The sequence below is a fragment of the Protopterus annectens genome, chromosome 11.part0 (genome assembly GCF_019279795.1).
Source record: "Protopterus annectens isolate FY-2018-M chromosome 11.part0, PAN1.0, whole genome shotgun sequence".
NCBI lineage: Eukaryota > Metazoa > Chordata > Ceratodontiformes > Protopteridae > Protopterus > Protopterus annectens.
Window position 1 is genome coordinate 1,112,582,266 of NC_056745.1, and position 23,644 is coordinate 1,112,605,909.

General features: G+C 43.1%; 1 protein-coding gene across 1 annotated transcript in view; it reads right to left on the minus strand.

Annotated features, from left to right (window-relative positions):
* PEX26 (peroxisomal biogenesis factor 26) overlaps positions 1–23,644 on the minus strand; it is a 120,997-nt gene that overhangs the window by 66,886 nt on the left and 30,467 nt on the right. The window contains exon 2 of the mRNA XM_044088467.1: positions 2,312–2,452. Within this exon, the coding sequence (XP_043944402.1) occupies positions 2,312–2,452 (141 nt within the window). The remainder of the gene's footprint in view (positions 1–2,311; positions 2,453–23,644) is intronic.

Genomic DNA, 23,644 nt, shown 5'->3' on the forward strand with positions numbered 1-23,644 from the left:
TTCTTCTCTCATTCCTTCCTATATAAAAGGCAACTCATGTCAGCATTTTTTGCCTTTGCTTTTGGCAGTTCCTTACATTTTCTTCAGTAACTTCTGCCTATAAGAACCTGCTGCTAACAGTCCTGTTTCTGATGAGCTTTATGCTTTTATTTTACTGACGATGACCTAAGACCCTGTTTAGGTATCCTTTACTTACTGGGTCTCTCCTTCTCTGTCTACACACACACACACACACACACACTTCACACACACACACACACACACACACACACTTCATTGCTTTAATGGCTGGAACATCAAGGTAAGGATCCAGATCATGAACTATGGCTTCTCCCCTCTCAGAAACAGGTCTCTGATAAAAGACACAGTCTTCTATCCCTCTTAGCCAAAGTCAGATTCTAGATCCTTTTTGAAGTTTATACACCCATCCCTTTCTCTTTATCAGGCTTCTGTATTTTTAACTTTATGCCAGGCTATCATCGGCCTCTTATGTTTATAGCAGAGCCGTATTCTGATAACATTTTTTCTAACTGTGCTCCCACACTTGATAGTTTACACAGTGCTTTCAGCTGAGAAAGTACTGGGCAATTATAACATCATGTGTTAAACTAGGTACCACTGCTACAGGATGACTTACTTTACAAAACACATTTGAATTTCTATACAGTGTTGTAACATAGTAATTCTTATCTTCATGAATAAATTACTTCTACCTTCCTCCTGTCACTTGTTTTATGTTGACAACATTTAAAAGCCCTTAAGTTGTTACATTACACTGTTACTTGTAGCAGTAGGGAAGACTATTTGGAATATTATAGTACAAATGAAAGTTCTGAATGCAAATAGCAATTTGGTCTCAATTCCTCATTGAGCTTTAAATGTTATTTAAAAAAGGAGGGCTTTTAAATATTAATGTTGAATATTCAAGTCATGTGATTTCCAGTGACATGATGCTATCAGATGATCTTTGGACTATTTGATGGATGTATTACTTTCTGTTAGCAGTCTGATGAACTCTTGATTCCTTATTGAGAAGTTCAGAGGCAAAACTACTTACTCTGCTACTTTAATTTACATTTTTTTATCTTACTAACACGGTGAATCCAACAGTTAGTGTCGGGCCCATCCATCTGCTCTTTCATTTGTTCATGTTTTTGGAAGTCTTCTGGTTTGGTTCTTGACTAGGGTGCCTTCTCTCCCTGTGTTCACAAGGTTATCTCTGGATACCCTTTTCATCTTACATTGCAAAGACATGCTGTAAATGAAAAGGCAACTGAAACATTTATGTCCATAGAATTTGTGTGCTGCATGTGTGTGCGAGATAAGGAAGAAAGCTCTATAGATGGGGGTAACTGCTCCTGGGGTCACTACAGCAGTCAGGTGAAACTTGACACCATTGGAAGTAAGGGTATTATATATACCGCAAAAATCTGTACTTTTATTTTTTATTTGTAACGGTCTGCAAAAGTCCTGCATATATGACAAAAGCGCTCACAGACTTATTAGTGGCTGGGAATAAAGCTCATTTCTTAACCAAGTATGAGCATGTTTGATTTTAGCACATATCTATAAACACACAGACATGTACACGTATACAGATTATTTTATATATATATATATATATATATATATATATATATATATATATAAACACACACACACAGACATACATAGGTATGTATGTATACAGCAAACAGGCCTTGACAGTTACTGAAAAAAAGAGTATTCCCCAAAGTAGACGAGTAAGAATATGAGTGGAATTACAAGCTAACAGTATTACTTACTATACATCACTGCTGTCCAGTCACCAGCAACAGCATACCAGATCAACCAGCATCACTTGTTACTGTGACAGTAAATCACAAGACATTCGTAGTAGAAGGTCATTTGTAAGTTCAAAGGTCAAAACTAGATTATCAGTCAGTAGACTATTTCAAGCATAGCCAATAACCAGAAGTCCGAATCAGACCCTGTACTTTGTATCCGTGAACAGCAACATTTATTCATTAACAGCATAGCTTTTAACTATATGAATTAATGAACTAGCCTAATCAAGCAACAGGCAAAGATGGCACATATGTATTACCGCTACCAAATATGGCATTACTATCAAAATCAGTAAGTGAATATTTACAGTATAAGCTCATCAATGCAGGGCTCAGAATGCATTAATAATACAACCGGGGCTTAAGGCAGCTGTAAGACACAATAAAATAGGAAGCAAGAGTACTACAGCAGTTACATAATGGGAAAGGGATTAAGGAGGATGTCAGGCACAGCAGGAAGCAAGCATGTAGACCGCCATACGTACCACATCTGCATAATTCGGGCAGGCACTTTTTCTGGTGCATCGTACTGTTGAAGAACCCAGGGAAGTACCTCTCTCCAGCGATTCAGTTCTGCTAGTGCCTGAACACCAATGATGCAAAAAGAAGCCTTCACGTCACTAAATCTGTTTAAAAAAAAAATAAACAATTACACTACACCAGCAAATCCTCATTACAGAAACTGTTAAGGCCTCTGCTAAAAATGAGCTTCTACCCAGTTGGACTTTCCTGGTAAGCAAATGTCAGTAAATAAACAAATACAACAAAGTCACTAACTTCTATAAAACACAGACATTCATAAATATATAAAACTTAGTAACCCTTGGACTTTCACCCGTTATTCATTACACTCTATCAACTGTGTTCTGTATTCTGTTGCTTTTAATTGCTGTATCAGAAAAACAACTAATTTGTTTGCTAATGAAAATTGAATTGCTATAGTGCACACAGATGCTTCAAATGATTTATCCATATAAATGCAAATCCTAACTAAGGTGCAAAGTTGCATCAGGAACACAATATAAAAGAGAAAGGGTCTATAAATAATAACGCCTGACTCGAGCTCAAAAGCTCCAATAATTGCAAAACCTATGCTGGTCCAATTAAAGATATTACATCATGTTTGGGTTCCATTATCTTTGTGTTTTCAAACATTTAAAAGAAATTAGTAGAATTCACCCCGATACACACTTCCTAGTTCTCCCACAACTTTATTATAATCCCTTCTAAAGTAATACAAAATATCATTCCCTTGCTCCTGGTATAGCCTTCCCATTATCACCAGGTGATAAACAACTTTCCTTAGCATACTCAAACACACTTCACTTTCTGCTTCCCCTTCATTTTCTCTGCCTCAACTCGATTATATCAGCTCCATACCCCCACCCCACCCCAAAGCCATCTCACTTTTCCTGTACATTCTACTTCCACCACAAAGTAACATTATTTATTTATTTGTTTGTTTGTTTGTTGACCCAGAACTTTTGACTGGGCAGAGCCCATCTTCAGCAGAAGCCCAGGGAGAAAAGCTCCATCACAGTGCATTTAAATTAATAAGTGAATTTCAGATGGTTCTCAGAAAAACAACAGCTTTCTCATGAAACAACAAACATAATTACAAGACAGGTATATACAGTAAAGTATTTAAATCAATAGTTATAAGTCTATACAGTTTTAAAACCATGCAGAAGTAAATGGACTGATACTGCAAATGGGAAAACATTATTGTGAAGAACTTGTGTTCTTACATTTCAGTAAAGAAAGGTTTGCAAGGAGCTCAAGGTACGTAATGAAGTAAGTTACAAAATTATGTAGGAAGGGAGACTTTATTATTGCATAGGTTTGTAAAAATTTCAAGAGATATAATGAGTTAACATATAAAATTATGTAGGAGGGGAGGGAAGATGTTAGTATAGTATAGCAAGACAGCAGTAACAGCATATGACTTAGAGCATGGTATAGGCTTGGTTCTATCTAGGCTTCCTGTTCCAAAGAGGTGCATCTAGAAGGTTTATAACTTAAATAGGAGATGCATGAGAGTAGTACAGCAGTGAATGGGGGAAGTTAGAAAAAGAGCAAGATAAGAAGTGTTGTGTGAGGGACAGTATGTGAAAAGGGATATACTGATTCAAGTGCAGGAGGGGATGTTGTTAACGGTGTAATGATTCAAGTAGAGGAGGGCAAACAATTAGTGATAAACAATAAGAAGTTCCTTCATTGGCAACTTGAATCATAACTTACAATTGTCTCCCTGGTTCACCCACAGAACAACATAACTGCTTAACCAAATCTTAGGCTAGAGCAAAACACACTAGGGTTAACTTATTATCTCAGCCCTACACAAATCTACATAGTACATTTAACATACTGTACCTCGAACCAACATAATTAACAACTAATTACCTTATGTACATCCATTGCAATTCTTATAATTCAAAATTGTGTTGATTTGTTCTGTATCATCACTGTAATGTTTATTAGAAATGTGTACTATGTATTTGTATTTACTGCGGTGGTGGTGCTGCAGTAGTGTTGTCGCCTCACAGTAAGACGTTGTCCTGTTCGATTCTCAGTTAAAGCGGCTTCTGTGTGGAGACATGTGTGAATGGGCATACCTTCATTGTATGTTGTGCGTCAGGGCTGTCAACTCGGCACGTAAAAATCTACTGCCAATCATTAGCGGACCGGAGTTCTGCTGTGGCGACCCCTAACCAGGAAAAGCCGAAAAGACACAACAACAACAACTATGTATTTGTATTTCTCTGGAGCTTTTCTCCCCAGGACTCCATTGAAAATGGGCTCCTTGTTGCCCAATGGACTATCCTGGTAAACAAACTTCAAATAAATAAATAAACAAATTACACTTTCACTGGGTAACCATTTGAAATATCAAAACCGAATTTAGCATGTCCCGAAACACAGAGACTGAAAGGCCAAAAAAGCACACTTACATATAATAATTTCAAGATGGCCAATACCCAGAATATTCCCTTTCCTCTGAGGAACAGTGATCTTGGGGATTATATTAAAACTCCAGGGTGTAAAGCACTTGCCCTCCAATCCCTGCAAAACAGCATTTAAAAATGAAGAATGATGTTGGATATTTGCTTTTCTCCTGCACTGTCAGTCTCTTCTTTCCATCATGCTGACACTCAACTTTACGAGCACCGACAATTCAATATAGAGCCCTTCCATTATCTTGTAAACTCCAGACCATAGAATGCCTGGGAATTACATGGACAATCACTGTTTTGTCACACCTTTCCAATTTATCTGGCAATTAGTGCAAAAAGATTAAGGCAATGAGCTGTTCACAAGCTGCTTCTTGCAGTCCAAGGTTTGATTTCCTCTGCCTCCATTTGCTTAGTGTATGCTTGTGCAAGTGACCTAAATCAGATAATGTTCCCAGGCTGCCTGAAAAAAGGACAAATGGATCAGTACAAAGAAAATAAAAATACTCCTGTACACATAGGGCCGGATTCACAAAGGCTTGCACGGAGTCTAAGAGCAGAGTAAGACTCCAGCAAGCCAACATGTCTGCCGAGCGATCCAGGAACAGCCGGCTGCGGCGTGCAAGAGAGCTCCTAAAACGACTCTTGCACGGACAGGGTTAGTTTATGCAAATTACCTCATTTGCTGCTGAAAGCTATGCAAATTAGGTAAATTTGCGATCCAGGAAAACACTAACCTGTCTGAGTAAGAGTAGTGTTATTTGCAGAAATGTACTCGGTTGGCAACTGAGTACCGTTCTGCAAATAGCAAAACGGAGCCATGACAGCTCCAAATAAAAGATGCATCCAGTTGAGGAAGCATGCCAATGTCCAAATATATGGCCACTGGCATTTTTATCCGTTGCAAAATAATAAAAAAAAATATTTTTTTCCTCTATCTCCTATGTTTAAGCATAGCGCAGCGCAAACTTGTGGTGCTCTAAAAACCAGAAAAACAAAAAATAAAAGCCACAAATAGGGATTTTATTCAAAATATTCATCTGCCATGCAGGTGAATGGCAGGCTGAAGACAACATGGCTACTGAGTAGTGGTTGCTAAGGGGGGGAAGCTCAGTCTGAGAGATGTCTAAGCCTGTGTGCGAGTGTGTGCGCCCGTGTAAGCCTGTGTAAGGCTGTCTAAGCTTGTATACACGATTGTGCACCCGACTAAGCCCGTGTAAGCCTGTGTGCGTGTGTTTGCACTTGCTTGCGCGGCGCTGCCACCTGTGGAAACAGAAATGAGGAAAGGAAGTAGTAGGAAGTTAACCAAGGAGAACTAGCAGAGCTACCAGGTGAAATCAATCAGCCAATTACACAGGCAGTACACTAGCCTAGCCCAGCCCAGCACTTAAAACTCTGCAAACAGCATTCCCCCATGTTTTTCTTAGAAACACTGCAACATTGCAGTCTACAAAGAGAAGTGAAAACTTAAAAAGCATAACTGAGACAAAAGAATGTTAGGGGCTGCCATTGCTATTATAAGGCAACATGCTGAGGGTGGTGCCATTGCGAATGCTGCTGAGCAACTCACAGTGAGGAGATGGAGAAGAGTGTACAGACCCAGGGTAACCTACCAGGGGCTACATGAGCTGGAGATAGTGGAGCGATATAGAGTGGACAGAGACCTCATGCAGCAAATTGTTGAGCTGTGCAGGCCACGCTTCACACATAGAACCAACAGAGGGGAACCCATCCCAGTGGAAACCAAGGTACGTGTTGGCCTAAGAATACTAGCAACAGGTACCTTCCAGAGACCAACTGGTGATATGATGGTGATTTCACAGGCATCAGCATCCGGGGTACTGCACCAGTTCCTGAATGCCATGTCAGCACATGTCGGGGATCATGTATATTTCCCCAGTTGCCGTGAGGTATTGGCCAGCAACATGTGTCTCTTCCATCAAATAGTGGAATACCCCGAGGCAGTGGGTGCAATTGACTGCACTCACATACACATCAAAGCACCAGCCGGTGAGCGGGGTAGGGCCTACATCAACCGCAAGGGTTTCCACTCCATCAACTGCCAGGTCATGTGTGATGCCCAGGGCATAATACTGAATGTGTGTGCTGGCTGCCCTGGAAGCTACCACGATTCCCATACCTGGCATCTGTTGCAGCTGTACCAGACATTTGCCAATGGGGACATTCCTGACGGTCACTTAGTGGGGGATGCTGGATACGCACTGGAGCCGTGGCTGATGACAATCATCAGAAATGCACACACACCTGAACAAGAACACCATAACGAGGCACACACACAAACACGGAATGTAATAGAGCATGTGTTTGGGATGCTCAAGTCACGGTTCCGTTGCCTAGACACATCTGGTGGAGCCTTGCAGTACTCACCAAGTACATGCACCCAAATTGTCATGGTATGTGCCATGCTACACAATATGATCCCGCGAAAACAGCTGCAGCAGGAACAGCATGGGGTAGGGCCAAACAGCCCCCCCACCATTGCCAAGGCCTGGGCAGGCACAGTGTGACTTGGAAGAGGAACAACCTGAGCCTGCCCCAGTAGGCAGAAGGAGGCGTGCCCAGTATGCCTTGGCAAAAAGGCAACGCATAGCACATACACTGGCTCAGTAGGAGCCCTGGAAATGATACCTCCCTCTGACTCGCACATAAAATAATAGGGATGCCTAACATGACACTACCTGTTTCCAAACATGTATAGGGAGTGTAATGTGTGCAGCCGACATAGGCAGCCCTGCAGCACCATCTGAGGCATGATTGACATGTTTTAAGCAATATAAAGCAGTGCTAAGCAGCTTTTACCAATATCTAGTATATGTAAACAAAATTGCTCGTGCCAACTAGCGCAATGTCAGGCAAACCTTTGGCAAGGTTGGCCAAAGTTGAGCAAAGTCAGTTAAACATGTTCATATCTGCTGTACTGTTCCTTAAGCAGTCTGGTCTGCTCAGCATGGCAATAAAAAGCAATGACAGGGCTCAAACCCGGGATACTGTGCACTATAGTCACAGTACTGAACCACTAAGCCATGATAGCATTTCAATGGCACAGACACAGCAGGACAATTGTACACTAATGCAAACACAAAGAAATGCAGTATCATGCCCCTAAAGAGGCAAATGGGCAACCTCCCCCACATGCCTATGCAGACCAAGAACATCAGGCTAGGCGGTGTGATGTGGGTTGTGTAGGCTATGAAGTTGCAGTGTAATATACGTGACATTAGACGCCAACATCTGTAGTACAGTATTATGCCTCAAACCACTAGGACAGGCAACAGTACAGACTGAAATGGTGTCCTGTACATAGCAGTGCAGGCATAGCAAATGTGTATAAGTGTCAGGTGAAACCCACATCCTATGTACACCCACAGTAACAATCAGGTGTGCCCCCGGGTAGAAATGTACAAAGAATAGCTGTTCCCCCTGTATGTAGAAATGTTGGTAAGTCTATGCAAAGTGTCACATGGAGGCCCTGCAGGCACAGCATGATCCCTGTTGATCTATGACACAAAGGTGAGCCCTGCTGTAAAAATACAACTTGATTTGCCATACACATATAGTATAAATGTCTATACTGGGCATGCTCACACACTCCAACAAATGTAGTGGATTCCATTCAGCATCACACTGAAAGGTCATACTGGGCATGCTCACACACACAGGCTAAATACGGATGTGATATTTCGGTATCTATGGACAAATGTGGATAGTCATCTCTACTTCCAGAAACACATTCACAAAGTGGTTGGAAAATCATGCTATGTGTTCACACAAACTGCCAAGGTCTGTGCACGTAGGTCAAAGGAGGTTCCCACTACTCGGCAGTCATCAGACCTGCCAGAGAGTACCACAACACACTTGCGATGAATCCGACTAGGCACGTTCAGCAGCTAGAAAGACCAATGAAGTACCTTAACAAGAGGATTACTGGCCTCAAATAGCCACCCCATGTAACAAGACTGAATGTAACTCAAACTGTACTCTGTGGCATACTGTCTACTCAGGAGAACTCTGCCCAACAGACAGGTTCATGTCATGGTTACAGTCAGATCTGTTCAGAGTTACAGCTCAATGGCAGTAAATGTACAGAGCCAACTTATATTGCCAACATCCTGGCAGATAGGATCACTGTTAACTGTACCCCCCTCACACCCATGAAAGAGCACATCTCCATAATGGAAGACTGCAAAGTTGCTGTCATCATGGCTCCACAGGTAATAAACACTCTCCAAAGCCAGTATCACAGCAGCCATGGGACCAGATAACTTCCCAGGCTGTGTAGTATCTACTTCCCTGAAGTAAACATTAACATGGCAGGTCTGTGTCAGCTGAATTTACCAGAGGACTGCAAACCAGAAGCCATAATGGTAATCACAAAAGATGTGGACATCCTACAAAAGGGCCTCACTGGGATAGATGGCTGTTGTCAAAGCCATGGGCTCTAGCTCAATGCCAAAAGGTGCATTGTCATCCCCTATGTTAAAAACTCTGTAGCCAAGAACTACAACAGAGGTGGTACTATACTTCACACTGAAAGTGTGACAAGGGACCTTGGGTCACAGGTGGGCAGTGGATACAACTGTGCTAATCACATTCCCACAGTAGTCAGGAAACCCTCCCATGTGGCACACCTCATCACAAAATGCGCCTCATGCAGAATGGAAGAGGACAATGTTCCCCTCCACTCAACACTCACTAGAACTATAACAGAGTACGCCACTGTTGCTATGTACCTCACAAGACAACTACAACAACTGGAAAGCCAGCAGCAATACCACACAAAGAACATTAGTGGCCTGAAATACATGCCATACACAGACCATCTCAAAATGCTCCATACGTACTCCCTTGCATATCACCCACTCAGAGGTGTTCACTGCCTAACATACAAAGCAATGTCAAACACAGAGCTGTTGGATATGGTCCACGTAAAACACTCACAATCCCTCTGACCTTTGGATTATGTCACCATCCTACAAATAAACCAGTGGAAAAGATACTTCCCAGTAATGTGTACAACACGACGTGTTGATGCGTACTCCTCTAGTATCATGAATTAGGTAGGGTTTGAATCCAGCACTTGGTGAATGTGTATGCTCCGTGTGTGTGACAGTGTTGGTCAATGTGTTGGGGGTTTTGCTTTTACTACCGTATGACATATCAGTAGGCATTGCACATGTGCGGTAGCTATGAGGCAAATACATATAAGTAAATGTCACCTCAAGTATTGCATGTGTGGGAACCCTGCTTTATCCAAATACACAGTTGACATCTTTGCCAAACTGTGCTGCTGCTTCACAGACCTTAGGTCACATCTGTATGCTTGTGACAAGGCCAGCCACTGCAGTGATGCCTGGCCTAGGTCATCTGTGTCACACACACTCATTACGGTTTCTATTGATTTGTGTGTGTGTGTGAGGGTTTATGGCCGAGGTATATGTCAGATCTGTTCAAACGCAGCAGAGTCTGTCAATGATGACTATGCATTATAGGTGTACAACAACCTTTGTGGACATGCATGCAGACCCCTGATTGCTTATGTGATCCAGCGAGGGATTCCAAAATACCTTAGGGAATGTGATCAAAGGAGATGACGTAACACTAGGATGCATGTACACATCGGTACCTGTTCATGATGTTGGTGGCTACTACCTATGTGGTACTGTGGGGATACTATGTTCCATAAAGGTGGATGACTATGCTTAGTTTCGCCTATAGCTTTACAGAATGGGTTTGACAACAGGTATCTGTCTGTATGATACCCTTGTGGAGGATGTGTGTGTCACCTGGAGAATACAGTATAGGCCACAGTATGCATTAGCACACGTGGACAGACATATCCCTACTGTGATTGCTTGTTCCTATGAGAGCCATATGTCGAACAGGAGTGGTCTCAGTAATGGGTGCGGCTGAATACCACTGGTTACTGGCATAGTATAGTACCTGAAGGATCCAAATGTTGCTGTGTGTCCTACATCTGTGTGTCAGTTGTCAAGACATCAGCTAACGATTGGTTATGGTCAGGCTGTTGCAGTCGTGTACACTACCAGAATGCAAAACAATGACAGATAGTAACAGTATCACCCACAGCACAGTGTCAAACCATGTCATACAGACGTGTAGTCAGGTTCCAAAATGTGTGTAGTACAATGCATAGTGGCCACCAATAGAAACTATGGAGTGTTACTGTGTAATACACAGCATGCCACCCGGCCCATGTGTCCACTATGCACGTACATGTAGACAGTGTACCTCCACCAATTCCACAACTGTACACCTGTAAATATGTGCTACACACATCCCACACATACTGTCCAGTCTCTAACACATGCTGCCAATACTGCACACATCAGCCAAGTGGCACTTGGGCGGACAATATACAATTGGAACTAACACTGGTGTAAACAACACTACAATGACAATCATAGCTTTAATGCATCATGCCTGCTCAGCTACACCTTCAAGCATATCATAACACTCTACTGCTGACAACATGCTAACATTGCTATACTGCTATAAAGACACCCTGTGCATCAGCACCATGGTAGCCTGTTTCTGCATCGATGTTACAGATGACAGGTGGCGGCACAGGTTTCATCATATGCACAGGGTGTGTTGTTGGTCTGCCAGAGGCCTACAGTGAGCCATCCAATCAACATGTGTGTGTGTGTGTGTGTGTGTGTGTGTGTGTGTGTGTGTGTGTGTGTGTGTGTGTGTGTGTGTGGCAAGAATAATGGTATGGGCCAATGTTGATGTAATGTGTGTGTGTGTATGTGTTAGCCCTAGGTGTCTGGATTATGTGTGGGTGTGTGTCTGCATGCACACAGTTCCACCATGTGGCTACCACATACGGGTACTTGTGGGACAGCCACAGACTGTTACCTGTGAGGCTTTACAGATCACAATCTCTGGCTATGGATACGGTACCTGTGCCTGGCAGGGGTGCTACTGACACTATCAGGTACCAAGCCAGACTGGGTACTATCCCCAGAGGTAGATGGATGTACACTGGACCCAGGTCCCTGCTGGGACTGTCCAGAGCCACATGCATGTTGTCTTCTAGGACCTTCTATGGACAGCCCACCCCCAACATTGCTGTGGCTGGTACTGGCACTACGGGAGCGGCTGTTGCTTGAGGGACATCCACGACGACTGCCAGCTGCTCATGTTGCTGGTATACGTCCACGTCGATGACTCAACCGTCCCGCACTGTCCTGACACATGGACATGACATTGCGGAGGACATCTAGTGTCTCTCCTCAACGTCTATCAGTGACCTCAGTGTAATTGCGGATGGCATCAGCTAAGTCATGGATACTGTCTATTACGGCAGTGTTATGTGCCCTCTGCGCCCTCAGTCCCTGTCTGGTGTACCATTCCATACGTGCCTGTGCCTCCATGACAGCCTGGAACATGCGTGAGGTACTTAGGACCTGTGGCACATCTGCCAGTGGCATGATGGGCAACAGTGCTCAGACGAGAACCCCTGGACATCTGCCTATGTGGTACCCTTCCAAACATCTGGGTATGGCTGCTGTGTCGGGATGCATGTGCCATGGATACCACACTGTCCTGGCCAATGCCGGCTATACACTGTCCCTATGCTAAGGGCATTGGTGACGGATGTATTGGCAGTAGGACTGTGTGCATGGATGGGGTAGACACTTGTGTAGTGTCGATTGGTGGCCCAACGATAGACCTTGGCAAACATGCCTGTGCCTCAACACACCTATCATCATTGTCACTATCATGCTCAGTGACATCAGTTTCCCTGCTGCACTGAACCAGCCCAGTATCAGCACCTGTGAGAGGGAGACAGGAAACACACTTTACGACCTGTACATGTCAGCACACATGCACACAAATACACTCCTCACTAGTACAGACAGACGCACACACACACACACACACACACACACACACACACACACACACACACACACACACACACACACACACACACACACACACACACACCAGCAATCCCGAACATAATCAATAGCTTGTGATGTTGGGGTACAGTATCACAAGCCAAACATTTATATCAAATGTGACAGCATGCAAGAAGTGTGTTGCTCAGCAGCATGCAGTGTGAGTGTAGACAGCCATTGCTAATAACAGTTTACATGGCCTTGATGCATGTGTGTTTTGTTCAGTGAATGGCCTCACCATGGAACGCAATGTGTACATGGACACAACATTGCTGTGCAGGTATTAAAAGCCCTGCAATGTCCTGTGCAACATCAGTCACAGGTATACATACCATGTCTGGATGTGTATCAGTGTGTCACATAGATATCCATTTCTGATTAGAGCATCTGTGTCTTTAGCAGATGAATGTGGACACAGGTGTAGCACATGCATGCTATGTATACACACAGGATGAGTGGTGCATGTATACCTGATGGAATACATGCACCACTCATCCTGTGTGTATACAACATAGCCATTGTACAGTGGTTATGGTGAGTGTAGGACATATTGTGGACATGCCAGTGCCAGCCATGACATGGCATGCTACCACACAACTGCAACATGAAACATCACACATACACAATGTGTGTCATGTGACCTATACACCCCATAGCATTACAAGACATATGTGTGTCACTTTCTACAAATGGGGATTGCTATGCATATTGCGTATTGGTGCATATATCTGCACACACACAACATTGAGGTGCAAAGCAATTCATGATATGTGTATTACTATGGCCACTGCAACTGGATGGGGTGTAGTACCATGAGCCATCATCATGCAGCATCATGTGGTCACTCAAGGCTACTAATGTGTGCCAGACCGGCACATAGCATGCTGTAGCTGAACTGCAGTACCATGGCTACATTTCCCATTTCATGGCCAGTTGTTACATGGGTTTGTGAGGTGCCCAATAGGGGGCATTGCCTAACATGAATGTATTATGTGTTGAAGAGTGTTGCACAGCCACATGTGAGGCATCTACCCCTCAGGTATATTAAGTGTGCTGTGTGGATGAGGTTTGGGATACTGTAGTGTGACCTTACAGCGGGTATCTAAATAAGCCATGTGTAGCACTTTAACGTGTACTGCGTATGACAAAGGTGTGTATGTTGTGTGCATGTGTATCGACTCTGCCTATCCGATGTTCACTACAGTGTTGCCACAATTGTGTGAGATGCTCTGTGTATTGTATGTGTTTTAGGCAGTTACCCACATTACTAGGATGTGCATAGTCCAACAGCAAACATGCACAGCATGCATTATGCGTAGGTGTGTTACGTGTACATAGCCTACACCTAACCTATGACATGCACATTTATTTAGCAATATGAAAGGTATAACACACTCACCAGCATGGCTCTGCTGCCTTGCTGTCACACCAGAGGGACCTACAAGGATATCAGATACTTTGTCAGTGGCAACAACTGTGGCATTGCTACTGTGTATTTGCAATCTTACAGTAGTACGGTGGACAGTCACAAGCCTACAGATTATATTCCTAATTATTAGTATTGCATAACACTAGGCACCACATCATCTAACTACACAGTACACATCTCACATAAGCATGCTCTACCAATAGAGGTAACAGTATTCTACAGCTATGCCATGTTACCTGCATGCTCCATGTCAACTTGCTGGGTGGCTCCGGCCTCCATGATGATACATGTTAATTGTTGTGGTTGTGGTTGGCCCGGAGCTCAGGAACAGCTCCTTCACTCTGGTGAGGGGGGGGATGGATGGCTACCCCCCACCTGTGGCAAGCTGTTGTCTGCGGATATCAGACGTATGCTGCTGGACATGTCTAATTAAATTACTGCAGTGATGACGTACCTGCTCATATGTCCGGTTATGCATGCCTATGTCATTTACCCTACGGACAAGTTCTTGCCACAGCGCAGCCCGCTCATGCTGGTCTTGGCTGGTTCTGGAGAACAGCAGTGCATAGTGCTGTACCAGGCTCGCTGTGATGGCTTCCTCCTCGGCCGTGCTATATGCCGGGTTTCCTCCTCGGCCGTGCTATATGCCGGGTTACGATGGTGGGACATTACCCTGGAAGACAATTAAACAAGTCATGTGGCACACGTAACATTCTAAAGGACAGATATAAATTTACTGCCATATATAGCAACCTATTGTCTGTCAGAATATACACACTTTCAATACCACATATCATTTCTCAACACACATGCCTGGCACACACTGTATATCAAACTATGTTTTGCACAGCAACAAAGTTATAACAGTATGTAAGACTATACAACAGTACTTGGCACACTGTATGTGACACAATGCACCACCTAGCAACAGGAGGTATATATCATGCTAATGCATCATGAATATGTAATCCATTGCAATGAATGTAAAGTCCACTGACACTATTACCAGTATACCACACTAGTCATTGATGGCGGACCCCTGCCTAACATATGTGCACATTCATTAATATAGGTGGCATACTGCTGTACTAGACTATACATGTTGCTAGATACGCAGTTACATCCTGTAACACACATATGACCGAGGCCATGGTACAGGCATACCCACACACACAGCAGACATACATAACAGACACAAAGGTATGGCAACACAGGTGACCTTTACCTGTGTGCCTTACAGTACTGTGTGTCAGTAGTTACCAGATCTTATGCCTGAGGTATGTAATCTGTGAGGACTACAGGGAACACACATAACAGTGGTTCCAATAAATGTGCACGTACACCATACTGTGCTGTTTAGGCATACAGCTTCAGGTAGTACTACAGTTCATACAGGAGTTGGATTCACCAGCAGTAACACCCAATATGCATACATGTACTGCTTTAGGCCACGATGGGACACCCCAGTCGACAACAAGGGACTACATCAGACCGTATGGCATACTGCTTTTTCTGCCTAACAATTGCATACACATCTTTTGCTGGGATCACAGCTAGGACACATAATACCATGACTGAGACAGTTTCCCACGCTATCACACATATACCGAACTCTGACATATTCACCAACACATTCACCATCACACTCAGTCAACCTCACATATTGATTATTGCAACATGTACATGTGGGTGTGTATCTCTTCATAGGTAGGTAAGAGGCTATTGGCCCTAGGGCCTATAGAACTCTAGCCATATGCTACCCTGGCCTCTGACACACAGGTATTTAAATTACACGTGGCCCAGTCAAGCAGAGACACTGAGGTGATTGCCTGGGTGTATTCACCATCTCCCATACAATCTCCATGATTATTTATGACAACTGCTAATTAGGAGTTTTGTTTGCTATGGATAGTTGGTTAATTCCAGAGTATGGGATGTCTCTGAGATAGGAATCTATCCCTCCAGCATGTGCTGTTTATTGTGGTCAAAGGGTTTGGGTCCCTAGAGCGTGTAGCTTGTACAGATTGTGATCTGTTTACGTGGAGCATGTTCAACAGATCTGGGTTTGACATAGCTTAGTATGTCAGTCAGAGGTCACCTCTGGGTAGGCGGTATGCGACACAGTCTAGTTGTGGGTTTGTGTGACGGTCTGCATAGGGCATCTGTTTGACACTGGTATCACTCTTTGTGAGGTATGTCTGTGTCCTTTCCACTTGCTGTAGATGTCTTGTGAGGTACATACCATATGGGACATTGTACTCTATACCGGGTTTTGTGTGTGTGGAATAGAGGGGAACACTGACCTATTTTTCCCTGGATGACGCACCTTTTGCGATGACATGTGCCAAGTGGACGGATTACATGACTAGTGTGGCACTGTGACTATTGAAGGGGAGACTACTGGCCACCTGTGTCCCATGGTCTCTTATCACACCTTCGGTGTTGAGTAGACTACCACCCATGTGGTAGTTCATGGGTACTGAGTCGTTGCATGGAGGGATGCCAATGCAGTGTCAACATTGAGCTTGAGTTCATGGCTTTGTCACCAGGCATCTGTTGCAGTAATTATGACCCTGTATATATATATATATATATATATATATATATATATATATATATATATATATATATATACACACACACACACACATATATATGAACATCCACTGCTGTACATATAGATATACATATAAGCACATATACAGTCCACCTGTCATGGTGGGTATATCAAGTATGGGAAGGTTGTGACGTATACAGTTATGTCATAACATTGCACAGTATTGTGCAGAATGCATTGAAGGTGTTCTCAGCCCATGTAACTTTAGCAGGCCTCACTGGCTGCAACACTGCAAACCTGATGAACCATACCCACAGTGTTTAACCACCACATGTCATATACCAGCACTGTATGCTGTCTGGTCTGCCACACACTACAACCTACATAGATATATGCACATAACAAGCTTCAACAACATATATATATATATATATATATATATATATATATATATATATATATGTATATATATACATACACCTTTCACAAACAGTTGCAGTATGTCCCTTGCTCAATGCACATGTACAGATGCTAATATATCTGACACGGACAGATCTCTCCGTATGTGTGTGCCATACACACACAAGGACCACACTGTTGTAAGTACATGTACCTCACAGCTGACCTGCTGGGCCTTGCTGCAACATGAACAGGTGTCACATGTGAGCACACAGTAATATTAGAGGGTGTATACATAGCTGCTAATGCTGAATTAGCATACTAGCCTGGTGCAGCTGTTGCCAATGCTAAGCTACACATTAACATGACTATCATGCATTTGTTACTCTGTCACATCCATGTTTGCATGACCATATGGGCTTCTACCCCAAACAGACATTGTACACACTACTGTACAGAACACAGACAACATGGATCAGATGTTTGATTTAATGCTGAACTACATATGTCACCCGTCACATCCCACTGCACACAGCAACACACTAATTTCCCCATGCCAGTGGTTATGCAGGGCATCTGTGCATCGATATGTACTGCTGCCACAGATGGATGATTCAAACTATATAGAGTACTCTTCATTAACATCTACTACATTCCAGTAAATACATAACTGTTACATACCTTGCCTTTGTATGTGTTCGTATATGTTACCGTATATCCTGGTATACCTTTTTTACCAATATACGTTTAGCTTTCAGTATCTGTTTTACTGTTCAAGATTTTTGTTACATAGATGTATATTTCAGAATATATTGTTTTCAATATTTTTTATTTTTCAATACTTTTTTTTCAGTTTTTTTTCCTATATTTTTTTCTTTCAAATTTTTTCCAATATATTTTATTTCAATGATTTTTTTCAATATAGTTTCTTTTCAATATATTTTTTCAATATTATTTCTGTTTTCAGTATACTGTTTTTTTTCAATATATTCCTTTTGTTATATTTCTTAACTTTACATCACTTTTTCTTTTTTTTCTCTCTCTCTCTCCCTCCATACCTGCAATGGAATGATTGCATGTGTGGACAGCAAGTACAGATTGCTTTTATAGGTATCTGCACATGTGCATGTGATGGCCTCTGTACCAATTGGTGGCCACCATTTGGCAACTGCATGCAGCCTGCTGTGTGGTACTTGCAGTACTCACTGTCATAGCAACCCAGTGCTATAAATTGCTAGGTCAGGTAGGCGTAGCCGTTTCAGACTTCCAGAGTGGGGACCATGATTGTTTGCTGTGGACACCGCTGTGTAAGTCAGAAGGTTGGTATACTCCTAACTGTTGCTAAGGGTGTAGCCAGTTATTTGTATGTTGTACTCAGACCTGAATGTTGCCTCTTCCAGTACACAGTTGACAGTGTAAAACTGTACTCACCCCTAGAAATGCTAACACAAGATACATGGGAGTATGTAGTTTCTTTACAACATCCACAATTAGCTGCCATACATATGTAGTTATTGCGGTGTTTTCATTTGGCACATGAACTGTTTGGGAACAGCTATACTGTGGATAATAATGTACTCACCTCTGCACTGTTTGTGCTTTTTATTTTGTTGACATTATCACAGGATGCTCATGAAACTGGACAGTTCCAGTACTGAGTATGCCTACCTACATCCTTGCTGTACCTTGAACACATTGGTATTTTGTACATTTGTGTGGGGATTGTCCTGCTATGATACTGTGTGGGGGTTGTGAAATGCTGCTGTAACAGTATTTACTGCTAGAATGTCTGGTTCTGTTATCACAGTCATGTAAATCAATTCCACGACAACCGCTGGTAAAGTTCCACAGAACAGGTTTTGTGTTATGGCATTCCTATCTTTCCTTTACATTCACACATTCTGATGCATGATATATATATTTCAGCAACATCTTGCTATATATCTACTGTGGCCTAGTGGTAATTCATGCAGTCTAGTGTGTCCAAGGTCCAGGGTTCGAGACTGACAGTGGTGTTTTATTTTGCTGATGAGCAGAACAAGGCCCCTCATATGCAGGGTGACTAAGGCACTTTTAAGCAGTTGTAAGCGGGTTTGCGTGACGCTTAGCAATGCTAAGCGCACACATGCGCACACTCGCTTAAACCCGCTTACTACTGCTTACAAGCGCTTACTCCCGCTAACTCCTGCGCTCATTTCTTTGAAAGAAAAGAAAATGGGGAGATAGGAAAGTGGTGAAAAAGGGGCACAAAGAGGGAAAGACAGTAGGGAAAACAGCTCAGGATGTGCAGGACGGGTGTAGGGAAGGTCCATAGCTGCCCATTTCTTTAACAGCAACAGCTGTGCATATACTAGTAATTTGGAGGGAATTTTTGAAACCTTCCACCCCTGAGAGAGGGGTGGGGACAACGAAGTATGTTGTACTGCCAATTGAATTTCAGTGTCTGTGTCCAGCGGACATTTGTGTAAAATGGGCAGCTATGTATGGGGAGTAATATTTTTGTGGGAGCAGATTGCCCATTTTTTTTTTCAGGTGAAAGTGGAATGTGAGGTAGGGGAAGTAGGTATGTTGTGGGAGGTAGGTTGGGGAGGTAAACAGACAAGACAAACAAGACGCATACAGGGGCAGAATATGACACATAGGGTGGGTGAACACAATTGACGGGGAAGGATGTTTGGAAATTGCAAGCCCATGAGCCCACAGATGGCAACAGTGGAACTGAGATCCCCACCCATGGGTAGTCACCACTGCACCTTCACAGCCTGGAGGGTGGCTGTGCTGGGGGCTGCGTAGGAGGGGTAGGCTTACCCGTGAGTTGCGCCACTCTTGCCTCAAGCTGGCATAGGGGATCAGCGACTGAACGCTGGATCTCCCTACGCACCACAGTCCGGACCCTTTGGAGGGTGACAGGTGGCCCTCCTCCGGCCACGCTTGCACGGGGGGGGATGAGCCCCATCCCCTGCAGCGCTTCCACCCGAAGGTGGCACAGGACCAACGGTGGAGGGGGTCCTGGGCTGGGCACCGGACCTGCTGGTGCCAGGTGCAATCGCCAGCTGTGGAGGGACAGGTGGGTCCGCTGGGACTGGCCTTCCCATACATTCTGTGTTTAGGTGTATTTAATGACAACATAGCCAACAGCATTCCAAATTAGTTGTAACAGCATGCAGTAATATTCCCACTAACCAAACACACCAGAGTTCCAACAGTTGAACAGCAAGCATAACACATGCATATATTGAACGACAGTGGACATTCCAACAACATGCCGGAATGATTGGTGGCAACAGGCCACCAAGATTGTGGTGTTTGAACAGGGCACATGCATCACAGTTATGCAGATATTTATAAACCAATTGGACATATGTCCCAACACATGTTTTCAGATTACACATACCCATTGAGGTGTGGAATTGCACTGTTTATGCACATACAGTAGGGTGTAAAAAGATACCTCCATTAACAACTTATATGAACTTATAATTTACACTACATTCCTATTGACTGGAGGTATATATCCACTACATGTATTATTACACTGGGCAATATCCAGTACATTGTGGGATGTGTTTTTCTAGTTAATTATGTACCTGACCTGTATCTAATATACAAACTGTCCAGGATGCAGATGTTACTGCTACGTATTTATATATTTTATTTATACTCATATGTCTACATATCTGGATGTGTTCAGGTGACATTACCAGTTAAATATTAACAGCCCCCTACATTGTTTGCAGCACACTGACATTTCTGGAGCACACAGTTACAAGCTACTCATGTGCCAGATTTACCTATACATGCCAGGCTTGAAGCTACAGTTGAGAACTGTATATATGCTTAAGAGATGCTGGCACTCCCTTCGTACTCTTTCAATGGGCCTACCCAAGCGTGGGTTGACAGTGCTTAATACAACACTACTATTTCTATACTGCAAGAGTACATCTACATTTCAAAGAAGGTGACACAGACAGACTACAGGTGTTATACCTTTATTAATTAAATTACACACTTTTCTAGTGGCTCTCTCATTTATTTGTTATTACAGTGCATGCAGACATCTTATTCAGGATGTATTATACCTTCATTTATGGTTTACAACACTCTTTTTCTGGCTCTCTCACTTATTCTATATAACAATACATGCAGGGAAATAATTCAGGACTTATACCTTTATTAATGGGTTACAACACTCTTTTTCAGGCTCTCTCACTTATTTTACATAACAGTTCATGCAGAGAGGTTATTCAACCCTTATTATACCTTTATTATTGGGCCGAGATACTTTTAGCCAGGCTCTCTCACTTATTTTATAAAACAGTACATGCAGACAAATTACTAACCTGCCTGGTGGCGCAGCCTATCTGCATAGGCTTGCTGATTCGCAGCATGGACACCTGCAGCTGTGAAGTAAATGAAGTGATATTGAGACATATACCTATCCATACTATCTACTACACTAGCAATTTGTACATACTTCAGTCCATGGCTACCTACTCAGTAGTGGGGCATTTTGCATCCCACAGGCCTCCTGTATCCATTGGTTCAGTAGATCCTGCTTGCGTCTCTTCAGGTCTGCATGGTGATGTCTGACCTGCTCACCAGTCCGAGGGACACCTGTGGCACTGGTGAGTTCATGTGCAAGACGGTTCCAGGCCTCCGCTTTTGTATTCCGTGCCCTGGAACTGGCCCTGCAGAAGTCTAGCATCATGATGATGGACAAGGAGCCAACCCATCAGTTTTGATTCCTCAATGCCCCACCATTGCGCTCGGAAGCGAGAGCCCTCTCCGACACCAGCCATTGCTGCTTGCAGATGGGAGCTGCAACCAGTTATGGCAAGTATTCCCGCCTATGGAGCTTATATATGCCTCATTTCCCGCACTTATTTGTGATTGGCCGGATTTGAAAGTTCTCAACTGAGTGCACACCTGCTTAGCACTGGGTAAACTTTGATTCATATGTATATGTGTGTTGACAGTCCATGCACATCAAATGCTGTCATGGCTTAGTGGATTAGTACTGTGATTATGGTGCACACTATCCCGGGTTCGAGACCTGTCTTTGCTTTTTTATTTCACTACTGGCCTAACCAGTAGGGGGTGTGGCTGTGTTTAGATGACTTTGCTCAACTTTGCCCAATGTTGCTCTACATTGCACTAGTTAGCGCGGTGTGCACCTCCACGCAAACATGTTTGGTTTTCGCTAGTTGGCGCGATGTGCAGCTCCACACAAAGCTATTGCGCTAGTTAAAGCGGTACTTAGCTATGGGCAATTGTATTGCGCTAGTTAAAGCAGTGCTTAGCTATGGGCAATTATTCTTAAATGTACTTAATACTGGTAAATGCTGCTTAGCAGTGCTTCACATTGCTTAAGATAGGTTACTTATGCATTCATTATTGTGCATGAACGTTTCACTTTCTTATATATATTTATAATATCGTTCACAACTACATAGGCCATTTTGATGCATTTTAATATGATTTAAAAGATAAAATGTCAGGATTTATTTTTATGCACAGATTTCCTACTGAAAAAGCAGAGGGGAGTGGTGGGACTCGAACCAGGAATGCCTCCTTTTTAGGCGAAGGCTCTACCACTACACTATTGCTATTTGGCTTAATTTGCATATAAGTGATTTATTATCCTCTTCGATGTCTAAACTGCTAACTGTAGCTAACCAATGGGCACACCCATGTGCAAATACGGGCAGCTATATCGTGAATAATAAAAAAAAAATTGTTTTACATTTTATTTCATTTATACAGGGCTTTTTAATGTGGGGGAGTGTAGTGTTGGGGGTATACACATTTCAGCGGACTCGCTCATATCTGCTGACATTTGCAGAGTTAGGCACTTGCAGGGACGTGGATATTTGGACTGCTCGGCAGTCTGACACGCCCCCTGCACTCCTACATGCTCCGTGTTAGCCTGAGAGTTGAGTCAGCGCGCCCTCATGCATATGCATGATGAACTGACGTCTAACTCTTAGACGGCAATCTCTGAGTAGGACTTCGTTCGTCCTACACGGAGGATTACTGAATCCCCAATCCCCGCCCCCATAATGTTATCTCTGCTCACAGGCACCCTTACTTATGTACTCATGAGTTTGTTTTGTTAACTGGGAGAGACCAAGTAGGCAAATTTCATTAACAGCTGAGATGTGAAGAAAAAATAAAATCAATCACAAGAAAACACAAATGAAAAAATTGGAAAGAAAAAAATGTATCTGATAACCTGGTAGCAAGCAAATAATCTTATGTATATGTACATATGCATATACATACATAAGAGAGCTACTTGACTGATGTCCGTAACCATGACTGATGCCCGTAACCATTAAGGTACCTGCAAAACATCCCAACAAACCAAAAAGTAAAAAGGTCACACAGACAACATAATTAGTAAAAACTACAAGAAAAATCTAGCCAAGCTAGAGTTTTCACTGTATGATATGGACATCAGCTGGGTTTAAAGACCATGTGTTTCTACAGAATAGCCAAAAAGTCTGCTTCTGCTGTGCTGACAAGATCATAAG